We start from the raw sequence: 15,577 nt of genomic DNA on the forward strand, positions 1-15,577 counted from the left end.
GCTGAAACCTTACTCTCAGGCTATGCGGCCGTCCATTATGTGAAAGGACTTAGTGCATATTAAATTTTTTGAAGGTCAAGCGTCCTTCGATTTGTGGTTGTGTGGAAATTTGGAAAGAAAGTGGCGGCAGAAGATACCTCCTCATTTTCTGACCATGATTTAATTATAATGCACGTCCCAAGATATCCCTCGTGCAACTTCAAACGACTCGACTTTACTTTTAATGCATGCTAAATTAGAGTAAACACAATCGTCTCAAAAATTATGTTCAGTAGTGCATTGCTAAGTAATTCACAATCAAATTATTATTTTGTATAAAACAGTAACAATTCCTACAACTCTATCAATTGACCGAACATATTCTAATGAACGCTCAAAATTTTAAAGATCGGCCATTTATTTTAAAATATATTTTCAAAATTTTATCGCGAATGAAAGCTTCCGTTTTAAATTAATTTGAAATAGTTAGAAAATTTTCAGAACAATTTCATATGCTTCATTAGCTGGGCATGATAAATGGTTTTTCATTGCTTTCCACGGTTTATGAAAGAAAATTTAGTCAATGCTTAATACGGATCTCAAGAGGAATATTAAATTATCATTATTGCATAATGCGCAAAACGTTCTAAATAAATTACTTCTTTCATAATTTTAAATGAGTTTCATGAATCAGCAAAAAACTTTACTTCATTCTTATTTTTAGTAATTTTCTAAAATTGACCACTTATTAATAAGAATTTAATTTCAGCTTTAATTCAGTGTTCTCATAAATTAATGAGGGACAATTTATGTCGTTAAACTTCATTATAATATAAAGTGTATTTCAATAATCATATTATAAACAGCTTTTAAATATTTAACGCAATGTTGAATTTTTAGATACCGTGAAATTCAGTTTATTAAAGTTTCTTAATTTAAAAAAAAATGTTCAAAATAGTATCTATGTACTCGAATTCATTGTGGATGGTTTTAGTTATAATGCATCTCATTTTGAAGTACACCGTGGTCAGATGATGAGTACGATACATGATCTGCCACCCCTCCCTCTCTCCATACTTTCTCACCACACTAATGAGAGGATACTTGTCACCACCTAATTAAACGTGCCTAATTAAACTAGACTCAATTCCACGGCGTTTCTTTGTTACAATTGTGTTTCGAACCTGGAACCCTCCAGCTACGAAACCGAGACTTTGTCATGTGGTCACCATGACAAATTTCGAGTAAAAGAAAGTGTTTTTAATAGTTAAATTTGTCCATTGTGCCCTTAGTAATCGTAACTGGGTAATTTTTAAACGCCGCTAATTTACTGAAAGGCTTTACTGTCATATAAAGAACTCATTAAGATAAAACGATAAAAAATGTCTCACTCAATTACTTCATCTCAAATTTCAGTTTGGAATTTTTAAAAAATCAAATTTTCCTTATGATCTCAAAAGCTTCAAATTGATTACAATTTAATGTAGTACTATATGAACGATAAAACTTGTTTCTCATATGGAATGCGGGAAAATGTAGTACTTGAGTTTCCTGCGTGCAACCCAAAACTTGTAAATCTTAATTATATACAAATGCATAAATGAGTAATTAATATTTTAAAATTTATTACATTATCTGAAAAATTCGAAAACGAATGATATAAACGATTTTATTAAAGGAATCCTGTTTTACTAATATTAAATCTTATACAAGTTTTAATATATTCATATTAAATTCAAAACTATAATCGATTCTCTAGAAACGAATCAAGAAAAGGAGCTGACGAAAATAAATATCTTAAGAACTGGATAAAGAAAAAATTGAAATACGCGGAATGGAACGAAATTCAATTTAAAATATTCGTCACTCCCTAAGGAAATAGGAGATAGATTGCTTCATTCTATAGTTACCTATTTTTGAGCATGTATGGATGGAATTTAATGTTTGGAGCTGCTAAAAAGTTGCACATTGAGAATTGCAAACTGCACTTACTCAATGTCGTATGATTTCGATATAAACACGGAGATTGTGGTGCAATTCATCAAAAGATACTAAAGTTACTGCATTTAACAACTTGTCGTAAATAAATAGCAAATGATATTTGAATAATTTTTGAAATTCTCTTCAAATAAAATTTAAACTTTTACATTTTTTCTTATATAAATTTCTTCAAAAAATGGCTTATTATAGGATCGTATTAATATTGACTCATTTCAACTCCACTAAAATTTCAAAGGATAAATTATCTCTCGCATACACATAAATGCAAGTGCAAATTATATCAGTATACTTTTCTATTTCAAGTTTTAATATTCTAATATATTAAATACAGTTTTTAAAACGCTTCTTACTATGACTATGACTGTGAATTAGGCCAGTTTTCTAATTACATGCCATGTTTGCAATCTTTTAACAATAGTATAAAAGAGCTGTCTAATTTGAAAGCAGATGCGATTCGCGAGGCAGACGTAGTATTAAAAACTCACTACACCAATGCAACAACAATCTTGAAAATCTATTTTTTTCTACATTTTAATCTCTAACTTATATGATATTGAAATCAGTCTTTCAAAAATTCATCACCAGATGGCGCCACACGTATGAAAAAAAATCATTTTATAAAATATGTTGATGAATTCATAATTAAGTTCTGCAAACTTAAGTATCATCAAGAAGAATCAAGTGTAAAAAATTTCAGATTCGTAACTGATTAGAAAGTGACAGAAATCACAACATTCCATCTTTACAAATATGAAATAAGTCAAGCAATGTTTAAATAAAAATTATGTATTCTAGGAAGAAATAAATTACATCATTCAATCAAAAAATCGTCTTTATGTCACTGGAAGTCCAGAAAAAATATTTTCAAAAATTCTTTTTTCAACTCGAAGAAATTTAAATTTTATATCTTTAATGATATAGAATAATTAATGGATGAATTTTTGCTTAGTTCAAAAATAACTTCTAGGCAAGAAAATAGTAAAAGTGGGGAGAATTTCACAAACCTTTATACCAGAAGAATTTCAAATTTTTATGAAACATCCAAGAATATTTCGAAGAAATGTAGTATGCCTTCATGTAAAGTATAACCCGAAACACATTGTTCATGTTTCATACGTCCATTTATTATTTAGCCATAACTTTTTATGTTTTTCTCATTGTTTGAAGTTGAATTCTTATTTCCTAAGAATTATTTGTAGCTGTGACAATAAAATAAAAGATTAAGATTAAATTCACATTTGTTGGGTCATCTTTCTTTTATCCCTACATAAATAAAACTTCCTTATATTTAATGCACTTTTATTTAATTTGACTTGTTTAAAATCGATAAGAATGAAATTTCCTGATAGTTTTTCACTTCTTTCTGACAAGATAGTGTTTTGAAATTTTGCACACTTGGACATTTACAATTTTCAGAACTTAATTTTCTATTTATCTATTCATTAAATTAATTCTAATTCCGTACAAGAGGCGCCAATTTGTAGCAAATGCAAACTGGTTTCAAGATTCCATAATATTTATAGCAATAAAATATAAATTAGAGATATTTTTTTAATTAAAATAAAATTTTCTATTTTTAATCCATTATGTTTTTAAAAACTGTTTTACCCAAATTATTCCCTTATCTCTGCATTATGTGTTGGCCTCGATGAACTTTCCGATTACGAACTCAAAAGAGGTTCAAACTCCAGAAACAAATGTACGTAAATTCTGCTTATTTATACTTATTTTAAATCCGTTCTCCACGTTACTAATCTGAATCGTCACAAAAGAGAATAAAACTACGAAAGATGCATTCATTTCTAAATTACTTACATGAACTTTTTGAATCCAGGTAAATAACCATTTCCAGAGGTGTTCCTGGCTGCACGTTGTAGGCAGTATCCAGTACCCGACCATTTTGTCGCACTGCCAAGTGAAGATAGGGAGTCGGTGCATGAGCAACGATGTTAGTGATATTTAAATCCCTGAAAGGAAAAAGAAATCAATGAAGTTGTTCCAATATACAAAATATTTAAATAAGAATACACATAATGTAAAATAACTGGTCTAATTTTTTCCATTGTTTATTATACTTGTGAATTATTTTTTAATTCACACGTATTTTTTTTATTCTTTGTTTAATCATTATGCATATGCGCTGCTTAATGAAAAAAAGTGCTTTGTTCATGTATTTATTATACACAGTATGTCTTATTTCATTTATTGATATCATCTAATGTCATAATATTTTAATATCCTTTTATTATTATAACACATAAATCTCTAACGAGTTATAAAATATTTAATTAAGAGTTATGAATCCCTTTATACTGTTCTTCCTAAATTCATCATAGGAGTTATGATTATGGCTGGATATAGCAAGCTTTATAAAATAAACAAAATCATTAATGCTAAAATTAAGTTAGTACCACGAATATTCCATGCAGAGATTGAATTTGTCATCATACACGTTCCGACTTCATGGGATAGGATAATGAAAATCTAGTGGGAGAAACGATAGGCACCTGTTCGAGACCCGATTCTATAAAAGACCTACCTTAGATATGGGCTTAGTGCGTGTTAAATCAATCAAGGATCAAACGTCCACCCGGCGATGTGGTGTGAAAATTTAGATAGAGAATGCAAATTGAGATGCTCTCCTCGTTTTCTGGGCCGGTCTCAAAATATTTTGAATGCCATCATAAAATATCTTTGGTGTAACGTCAAAAAGAGTTGTTAATCTAACAAAACCGATTATGTAGGACGGCAATCAGTTCTAAAAGGCCTTTTTGAAAGGGGAAACCTAAATGATTTTAAGACTGAATATGGGCGGAAAATTTTAATTCCCACAAACAAAATTTATTCAAAATTCGATAATATCTATAGATTTAATATACATTACAGAATACAAATACAATGAATAAATTCATATAGAAAATTTCTATCACTATGGTTTATTATCAAATAATGTGAATATAACTTCTTTCTAAATTGTAATAGTATCTTTTGACAATATCTAAACTGTACTTTTATTAGCTATTCCTTTCATTCGATTCAAAATTATTTATATTTTCCATTTTGTATGTAATAAAAATTTGTATTGGAAAAATGTACTCGAAAATATATTCTTAAATAGATATTTACAATAATCTGATCACTGTCTCGATGTAATGTATTATAAGATATTAATTTTCCTATTAAATTTGTTTTTTACTTATGTAATCATAACGATTAGATATTATATCTCTCTGTACATTAAAATTTGCATTGAAAAAGATATTTTAATCAATACTTTGTTTCATAAAATAATGAATAAAATTCAAAAGTTCATTAATATATTTTAAAATGCCAAAATCCTTTCTTTTCATTATCTATAACAGTTTAATTCATAATAACTCATTTTGAAATATTTGATCTTTACATAAATGTTTACAATACGCATGTAATATTTTGAAAAGATCGGGATTTAATAAAAACGCACATTAGTGTTTATGTTTCATAAATAATTTTTTTCTACAATTGACTACGAATAAATGAAATTTATGACTCGATTCTAATGAATGCATGTCTTAAAAAAACGGAGGCACTCTTGCTAGTTAAATGAATGTTATCTCAAAAGCTTTGGAGCCTCTAATGTCAAAAGGACTTTATTTTTATGTATTAAATGTTCCAATGAACACTAAAATTTCTTTTGACTTGTAATAACTTTTGATTAAAATATAAAAATGAAAACTTCTAATCATTTTTCTAAAAAACAGAATCATAATTATGCAAGAGGATTTGTTTCTTAGAATAATAAATTACAATAATTAAATTACTTTTGATGGATTGATATCACTATCCTCAATTATGAAACAATGCCTCAGGCAAGAAATTACCTTTTATCTCAACAGTGCATGAACGATTTTCTGATTAAACTCCCTGATGAATTTAATTTCTAATTGCGTTACAGTGCATAGCAATTAATAGTGGGTACGTTAACAAATAAATATTAACTACCCAATTATATAATATCGTTCTTTTTTAGAAAATTGATGGGTCATCAAATTTTTCAGTTTTTGAATTCAAAAAAGTTATTTAAGATACAATCAAAGAAATAAAATAAAACATCGAAATTTGTGTTTAGCAATACAAATAACCTTTCAAAGTTTGTTCATTCTGTTACCCGTGTTATTTTAATAAATCGAAAAAGTTAATAATTTTCCATTTTTCAAACAAAATTATTGAGCTTTTAATTTTGAGTTTATAGCTTCTTTTTAAGCGAAACCATTATATTATGTCTCATTTTAGGTGCAGTGTTTACTTAAATGCAATGTTGCAATAGAATCTCCTAGATTTCTCGTAAATCGTTCTTATTTTAAAGATTACGATAAAAGTTTAATTTTTATGATAAGAGCACCGAATTCGACAATCACAGTTTCTAATGGAAATCCACTCAAAACACTTTTTAAAAATTACAATAGTATACTTAAAATATGTATACAATACAACTTAAAATATGTTAGTAAAAAATAAACTTAGAACTTTTGGTGCAGCAATTTGAGATATCAGAATTACGTTTTTTTTATTGGAGTATTAAGCCAAAACAAGGTTTATCTCTAATTGTTATAGATCTATGAAATTAACGAAAACGGTGCAAAATAACTACCAAAGGATTTCAAGAAAAAAATGCAAGTATGTTCAAATTATCTAAGAGATATCTAGAATCTAATTGATGGTTAAAGAAAATTTTTAGAATCTCTTAAAATATAACCAGATATAAGTTTGTATGAAATTTTATACAGCTAAAAAACATTTTTTTTTTTATATTTCATTCTGAAAATTATTATTAAAATATTTACAGAAGATTACAGATATTTTTATTTCATTGTGCAATACAGACCTTTCGATAGCTAGTCAAGATTTAAATACGATAATTTTTGATATTGAAAAGTTATTGAAATTTCAGTGCTGACGAAAGCAACAATTTCGAAATGATAATTCTCGCTAACGCCATTTTGAAATTCCAGATGGCAATCCTAAAAATTTTATGTTCCATATGTCTAGACAGACTAAAGGTATTTCTATTACAAGAAACTATATTACTCTAAAAGTATTCCATATGGTGAAGTTTTTATTTTCAGTATCGATAAGAAATAATATGTAACAGAATTGCTAAATCTCCGAAAACTTTCACAACCAAATGAAGTTAAAATGCCATAAATCCAGGTGTGGACATTAAACATTAGCTATATAATGAACAAAAAATTTCTTTTTGAAATATGCCATATTCAATTCAAAACGCCACAATGCCAATCACTTTTAATTTCTGATATACGAAGTATTGCAATTGTCAAAAAATTTGAACTCGAAATTTTGACGACACTTCAGTTTCAGAACTTCCTGGATAAAAAAAAATCAAAATTTTTATCATGTCTGGCTGTGACGCCTTGAACGAGACAGCTGGAATTTAGTACATGGAATTGTGATCAAACTATTCTATTTCCATTAACTTCTGAACGAAATCCATTTACAGGAAGTCTATCTGGATGTTGGAGTACAAACGTACTCGATAACCACAAAATGCAAAGAGTAAATAAAGTTTAGTATACAGGTTTATCATCTGAAATATAGATATTAATCAAATTTTGATCAAAATCTTTTGACTCTCTGTTGGACTGTATTTTCGAATGCATGTAAACTCAATGGATTAAATCAAAGAAATTCGGGATGATGTAATGACAACTACAACATCAAGTCAAAACATCGTCAACTATGATCAAGTTCTTGAACGTCACGAGTACTCAGGTCTATAATTTCAGAGTTCCACATCTGAGATTTTGTGTTTCATGATATAGTAAAAAAATATACATATACATATGTATATGTATACATATATACATACATGTAATGATATTTTAAACTCTGATTTCAATTCTAATTAATTTAGAAAGTTTTATATTAATTTATCCCATAGTAAGTTCATTCTCTTATTTCTTGATCCAATTCTACTTTCTCTACTTAATTAATTCAAGAGAAGCTTTATAAAATTGCTGAATCGTCTAACCTCCGACATATTCTCACGCTCTGCGTGAAGGGATAAAAAAAATGTCCAGTAAGCACATTTTTTTAAAAAGATCCCTGTGTGTCCCTTACTTGTGATCGACATGCGTCAGAAATCCCTATCAGAATCTTATTAATATATTAGCACTATGAAGAAATATTTTCCCTATCAAAATCTCAGGTTATATAAGACGAGGGATAATTTATTTCTCTCTTCTTTCCCACTTCTGCTTTTGTGCCGCGCTGTGGCGGACGTGCCTTGTAGGCGTCTCTGCTTGTAAATAATTATGCTTTCCCGGTGGATTAAAATGAATTTAAACATGTAAAATGTCTCATCTATGCCTTCAAACATGCCTTCTGCTTCAAACAAAATAATGCTTACATACGTATGTATATAGATGTATACACAGTATACATATGTGCACTTTTCACGTCTTTTAAAACGATTGATTGAAACCAAAGTTTTAATAAGCTGAAATTTTATATACAAGGTCACATAATAAAGTAGACCTGGTGATGGTCATCCCGTAGACGATTCGGTTCACATTTTGCTAAAAGTCTACTCTTGAAATTCGAAAATATGTGCTTAATTTTGTCTGTCTAGTACATTATGATTTTTAGAAATAATATTCAATTGCATTCAAACAGACAATTTTACTGTGAATTTCTTTCGATCAAAATTTGATTTACAAAAAATTATACTACAAACTTGGTGCAAAAGACCAAATGTCAAATTTTATTCTTCTGTCAAAGTGTTTTGAGTTATCTTGTTAACCGGAAGACGGCTATAATTCCAAAAAAATGTCTTTTTTCGATTCATGGAGATCAAAAAAATGGAGAGTCGTCAAAATCTGGATTTCGAATCTTTTGATGAACGCAATACGTTCTCTTTGTATATTTCATATACGAGAAAGTAGATAAATAAGAATACGGATGGACATCAAAAATGAAACTTAATAATAAAAAGAAGTTAGAATCAAAATTTTTCTCTTTTTTAGTACTTAGAAGATACTAATAATTTCCTGTGTATTTCACGAAGTAAGAAATCTCCAAAATTTAACAACAAAACTTACAAATAACTTTAACTAATAATACATTTGTACACAGCACCTAAATTTCACATTTTCAATCCGAAGTTAACAAAAACTTCTGAAAACCGCTTGCGGTATCAAGGAAACAAAAAGAAGAAAGATATGAATGTTTGAAAAGCAGTAAAAACAAACATTAAAACCAAGAAGCAAAAGAAATAAAAGAATTAAAATAAGATGTTAAAAATGCATTACAATCATGATGCTTACAGCTTGTAAACGGTATCTAATGCCTATTAAAATGGCTTAATGCATACATAATTCGAAAAGAGCATTTTAATATTTTATATCAGGTGAAAGTATTTTGCAAACATAAGCATTTCCATCTCCCTTACGTTTTGTTAAAACAGAAGTTTTATTCTACTGAAAGTATTTCAAAAGACGAAACCATGCATAAAAATGGTAAAAAGGTATGTATCTGTTTATTATGCTTTTATTTCTTCTAATTCTACTTAGAAGAAATTCTTGAATGGAAAGAATAACCTAATAAAAACATATTTAAAAGTATGCTTTTTCGAATAAAAAAAAGGGAGTATTATTTGGATCGTTGGAGCGCATTAATCATGCTCTTTTGATTGTTTTTTCTCTGTTTGAGAAGAGATAGAACTTTTAAAGAAAAAAAAAGGAAAGAAAATGAAACTCTGGAAATGATTTTTGAAAAAATGATTTCTTTAGCAATGCTCGTAATCATATCTGTGAAATACTTGGAGTAATAATGCGGTACATTGACTATGACGGCAAATTAAAGGATATGAGCCAGAAAAAAAAACTTTCAGTAAGCTAAAAAAAAAGTAAGTAAATAAAATTAAATCAGTATTTGTTCATTTTAAAATATTCCTTCATAGCTCCTCCAATAATATTTCCTTTTTGGTATTAAATATACTCAGTACAAGTCATCTGACTTTGAGCTGATTTGAAAGAATTTGGAGCTGATTTGAAAGAATTTGTTACAGCACAAATCATCTGTCTTTGAAAAGATTTGAAAGAATTTGTTCACTCACCATTAACGATGCACTCTTTCTTAGAGACTGTTATTTTATCTCAAAAATTTAAGCTGCGAGAAGATTTTTGTGTGAGAATCGGTACTTACTCCGCTTCAAAGAATCCAGGGGGTAATACATTTCTTTTCGGTCTTTTTTCCCATTCTGCTGGCTTTGTCTTGTCTCCCGGCAAAACGCATTTCACGAGAAGGACTTCTCTGGGCTTCTTTGGCTGATCAATGATAATTCGATTATAGTAGATTGTATGTCCCTGTAACAAAAAGAGATATTGTTGAGAGTGATTTACTGGACGGATCAAGCTCTCTGTTACAACATTTTGAAATAAGACAGAAAAAATGTTCTGCGCTTTAAAAATGCTATTCGGAGTATTATTGTCATTGGTTTCAAAAAGTGACACTATAAAATACCTTAAGATTAATCAAATGATCCTATTTCTTATTCAGAATCTAAGAAAAATATTTCAAAAAGAATGGTTTATTTGGCAATATTTAGTAATGTAGTCTTTATTTTAAGGTACTGTGTTTTTGGTTAAAATAACACGAAAAACTTGAAAAGTGAAATTTATACTGAATAATAACTGGAATATCTTTTGCTGAAAAAACTGAAAACTTCCATTACCTTAATATTGGAATAATTGGAAATGGAAATGCTACTTAGGTATACATTTGATGAAAAATAATTAGTGAAATATAATCTGGTTTAAACGCAGAAGTCAAACATTATATCAAATAAAAGTCGACAACTAATAAATAAACAAGACAAATAATATGAAGTGTTCCAATAAAAAAAAATCCTCAAGCAAATGCAGCAGTTCTTACATTTGTTTTGATAAAGTAGTATCAGAATAAATTAATTCTGAAATTAGCATTTTAAATAATCGAACGTTCTACAGAAAAGGTTAAAGACTGTTAATAGTGATTCAAGACAATTGTTCAAATTTTGATGCAAATTTTATTAAGCTTCATTAGAAAAATTAACTGTGAAACTACGTATGGTTGTTTTTTTCTCTTTATTTATTATAAAACAAATATGATCTGGTATCTATCTAAAGTTCACAAGGAAAGCACTCCTCACTCTCTAATTATCTCTTGGAATTCCACAATTTACGTCCACTAATCTCAAATCCAGATCGAAACAGAAGTTTGAATTTTTTTCTCTTTTTTTGTGATTATATAAATTCATTTACTCAGTTTGATTTTATTTATATATTTGATTAGTTTTAGCTTACATATGTAACCTTTTATAAACTTAGCATTTTGAACTAGAATTTTATTTTCTCATATTGGATAATAGAATGTTTCTCTTTTCAATGTTCTAATAGTTAACAGGCACTCTTTAGATGTTCTAAAATCTATAATTTGAGTTTGTATTCCACCACGGAATAGAAAGTTAATAATAGAAAACTAATATATGGCAGGATTTAAATTTACATAATGGGCACTACATAAATTTGAAAATTGAACAAAAAAGATAATATTCTAAAGACATTTATTCATAAAGACGAGAAGACTTGCATTACTTGGTCTATCATGAACTCTAATAAATTTAGTAGAAAGGTTTTACGATATGTCTATACAAGCTAACCTTACATAAACTGCAATGACCTCGAAAACTATAATTTACTGTATAATTTTTTAAAGAATTAATTTGCTAGAATTATTAATTTCTCCCAGTTTTTTTAATTAAACTGTAACTAAAATATAATATTTACATTATGTTGAACTTAAATATTCCTATTGCTTTTCATACTCATTTGAAAGAGAAATTGGAGGGGGGGGGAAACTGCATGATTAAATTTTTAAACAATAATCGTAGAATAAAAAGAACAGAAAAAATAAAACTAATAATGAAAATTTTTATGTCTCTATCTAATTTCTATACTTCTGTAGATTCATTTACAATTTCGTTATTTAATTATCTGAATCATTCTAGTGAATTCAGTTTTATTTAAAATTCTCCCTTAAAGACTGTATCTTTGCATCTGCAAATAAAAGGTTTCTTTGAATTTTTTTAAATTTTACAAATATTTTACCCTTTCTATTTTAAAATAAAACCCAGACTAGACCTAATAATACAATAGACCTAATAGACAATTATAGACCTAAAAACAAGTAGTACCGTTCTGGGTAATTATTTCACCATATTTCCATTTAAAAAATTTCTAAATCATGCTGCTCAACACAGAGATTTGAATTGGTTCCAAAATATTTATTTTGATTTGCTTATAATTAAAAGAAAAACTTTCTCTATAAATCTTTCTTCAGGCCATTTCTGACACATAAATATATAAAAATATAATTCGTGAAAAATTGAATTTTTCATCACAAAACTTTTTCAGTAAACCAGTACTTTACTTTTGATATGGAAGGAAAAAAACTAATAATCAAAACATCTCATATTTCCAACCTTCAAACTAAGAAAACCTTGATTGTTAATTTACTCGAAAAACAAAGCTAGAGACAAGTCCAATCTTTATCCATTTAATCTATCCTGTAGGCCTTCCACGTACAATATGAAAGAAAGTGTCCTGAGGCACCAAAAGGTTTAATACATTTAGCTCATACATGAGATAATACAACAGAGGTCAGGCGGTCATGTTATCTCGAGTTCGGCAGCAGATGACATATGTTCTTTTATTGATTTCAACCAATCAATACAGACATTCATTCATTTCTTTTTCTTTGTTCAGGAAAACACAGATCCTCTGGAGATCCATGCCGTCAGATATAATCAGAAAACGTATGCTCCAGAGGAACTGATCAGAGTGTTGGATCCGTTTCAATAAAGATAGCATGTCACATTGAAAAAAGAAAGGTGTACAGTGGTACATGTTTGAGAAGTAGGAAGTATGACTAGAATGGTGTCATCGCCTGTATTAGATTGTTTTTTGTTGTGGAACGAATACACTTTTATTTTGGCAAAAGGTAAGAAAAACTGTACAAGTTTAAAATCGCAAATTTCTGTCAGAATCTTAAATCTATTCCAAAGATTGCTTTATTTCTAAAGTTTGCAAAATCACAAACAATGTCAGATTACAAATTTTTAGTATATCTTATATCGTTAAAATGTTTTAAATATTTCTCATTTCTCAACTAGAGATGAGCTTCACACTTACATGAGAAAAATCCTAAATTATTCAATAATTAATTATTTTAAGAATTTTAGAATAAATATAATAAATTTCAAGGGAAATTAGTTTGATTAAGAGGTGGAAAATATCTTTGAGACAAGCATGTCCTCAAAAAGGAACATAGATGTTTTCAACAGCCAAAATCGACGAAATCTGCATTGCAGATAAAGGTATTTTTTTTTAAAGTAAACTTTAAATCTAATGCAAAATTTATAATATAAAAAAAGAAATAAATTGTTTGCGTTATAAAATAGTACAAAAGCATTTGGTTTTTGAAGAATTCGTTTTAATGGTAATTTAAAAATATGCTGATGCAATAATCTTGAAATTCCTAATCAGAAAACCCAAGAAAAAAAATCTGCATAAAATCACTCCAGAATCAGCATAATTTTTGGGTACAGAGGTAGTATTTTCAGTAAAAATTATTTTCATGTTAGTGTACTAAAATTAAAAAAAAAAAAAAATTGAATATCACATAAGTTGTAAATCTGAAATACGTACACATGATACTTTTGATTTTAAATAGTCTCTTAAGAAAATAATGTTGCAAAGGAATAAAAAATTGATTTGATTGATACGGAAAGCTTTTAAATTTCATTGTATAAAATTTCATGGGAAAGCAATAAAAATTTTTATTAATTCTTACGGAATTAAAAAAAAAAACAATTTTTATTATAGGAACTTCAGTTAGTTATATTTTTGAGTTTTCAGTTTTCCAAAGCTACATTTATTATACATGCAAGTTATTACTAATGTACCCAAATTTATGAGTGTAAAATTGATAAATCGAGTTATACAAAAACTTCTTGAAATTAATAGAGACATATCTTTAATGTTATGAATCTTGCTTTTTTCTGGTTATAGTTCTGAACAAAGTAATAATATAACAGGTTGTTTCTAAAATTATGTGTCATGCTTGAATGATAGTATAAGTGTACATAACAGAGTAATTTTCACTGTATCAACATGTTTCAGTGTACATAACGGAGTAATTTTCACTGTATCAACATGGTGTCGCAACTTAAAGGGTGGTAGTTACAGGTACGTTTATATTAGTGTGATTATGAAAAAAACATTTTGCTGATAATAAGTCTTTCGTATATGATTGCATTTTTAGTTGTGTGTATGAAATTTTTGACCCTTTTCTGCCTCGTCTTTGGGTTATTTTCTCTTCTGCTTAGGTTTTCCGGAAACTTCGAAACAAGTGTTTGGATAAGATTAGCCAGATCCGGTGTTTGGGCCATTAAACCACTATAAGCCAACCAATCAACAACGTACTGTTGTGTTTTACGCTATTCATGAATTCATATCTTACAACATACGCACCCTAAATTTCATTTCGTTTCGCCCAACGATATGATCGCCAAGTATTTATATATATATAAATAAATTATTTTATAATCAATCATCTTGCAATTTATTGACAAAGATCCCTTCTACCGTAGAGATTACCCTTTATTTTCGCAATTTCATGTTATATTGTAAAAATGGCTAATTCCTGTACGCCTGACCAATCCTTGAAATTTTTGAAACATCCTGTCTAGCAAGAATTGCACTTTGTGACATTCTCTATAGGCTTTATCTTCATATAAATCCAGCATTATTATTCTCAATGATTGTATGGATAATTTCAAATCAGAATATCGAATAAAAACCATATTTTTATTTTGTAATCGGTTCCCATACGTGACATTTAACTTGAAAATATAATTACATCAAAACTTGCATTATCTGTTTTCACTCAGCATAAACTTAACAAGATTAAAAGAAAATGTGGTTCCCAAATCTTACATATATGTTCGCATCGGATGATACACTATTGTACCAGAGCATTTAATTTTTTCATTCACAGATACTAAATTCCAAACGTTTTTGTTAGATCTGATAATCTTAACTGCAACTACGAAAAGAAGTGAATGAAAAAGGATATTAAATTCAAAATGATTTCGTTAAGATTTAATTCATGGATTTTTCTTGTCTGTATTTCTCTAAAATCTTCACTCTGATTTATGGGATCTCATTTTTAAATAAAACTGTTATGCATTAAGATTTAATTTCAAACATAGAGCATTTCGAAGAAAAAATGTTATTCTGGCTTGTTCCTTATTAAGAATGTCCCTTGAGGCTATCATAACATAGGCATAACGAAACAAACAAAATCAAAGATGCTAAAATTCAAAATCGGGAGGCTTATTTTTTTATTCTTCATTTTGAAATCCTCAGCTTTTAATTTAGCGCTCTTGAAACTTTGCGAAGCTTTTTGAAGCTCTGGTTTTTCAAAGTAATATCTCCAACGGAGCTTTGGAGAATCCATTACTTTTATCAAAAATAAAGTCTCGAAGCATTCCGAAATA

The 15,577-nt window shown here is 28.3% G+C and overlaps 1 protein-coding gene across 2 annotated transcripts in view; it reads right to left on the reverse strand.

Annotated features, from left to right (window-relative positions):
- The window catches only part of LOC129958723 (uncharacterized), a 367,468-nt gene that overhangs the window by 26,155 nt on the left and 325,736 nt on the right, over positions 1–15,577 (reverse strand). For both annotated transcript variants that reach the window (XM_056071376.1, XM_056071375.1), the window contains 2 exons: positions 10,183–10,343; positions 3,796–3,947 (listed from right to left, as the gene is read on the reverse strand). In XM_056071376.1, coding sequence (XP_055927351.1) covers positions 3,796–3,947; positions 10,183–10,343 — 313 coding nt within the window. The remainder of the gene's footprint in view (positions 1–3,795; positions 3,948–10,182; positions 10,344–15,577) is intronic.

The sequence above is a fragment of the Argiope bruennichi genome, chromosome X1 (assembly GCF_947563725.1).
Source record: "Argiope bruennichi chromosome X1, qqArgBrue1.1, whole genome shotgun sequence".
Taxonomy (NCBI): Eukaryota; Metazoa; Arthropoda; class Arachnida; order Araneae; family Araneidae; genus Argiope; species Argiope bruennichi.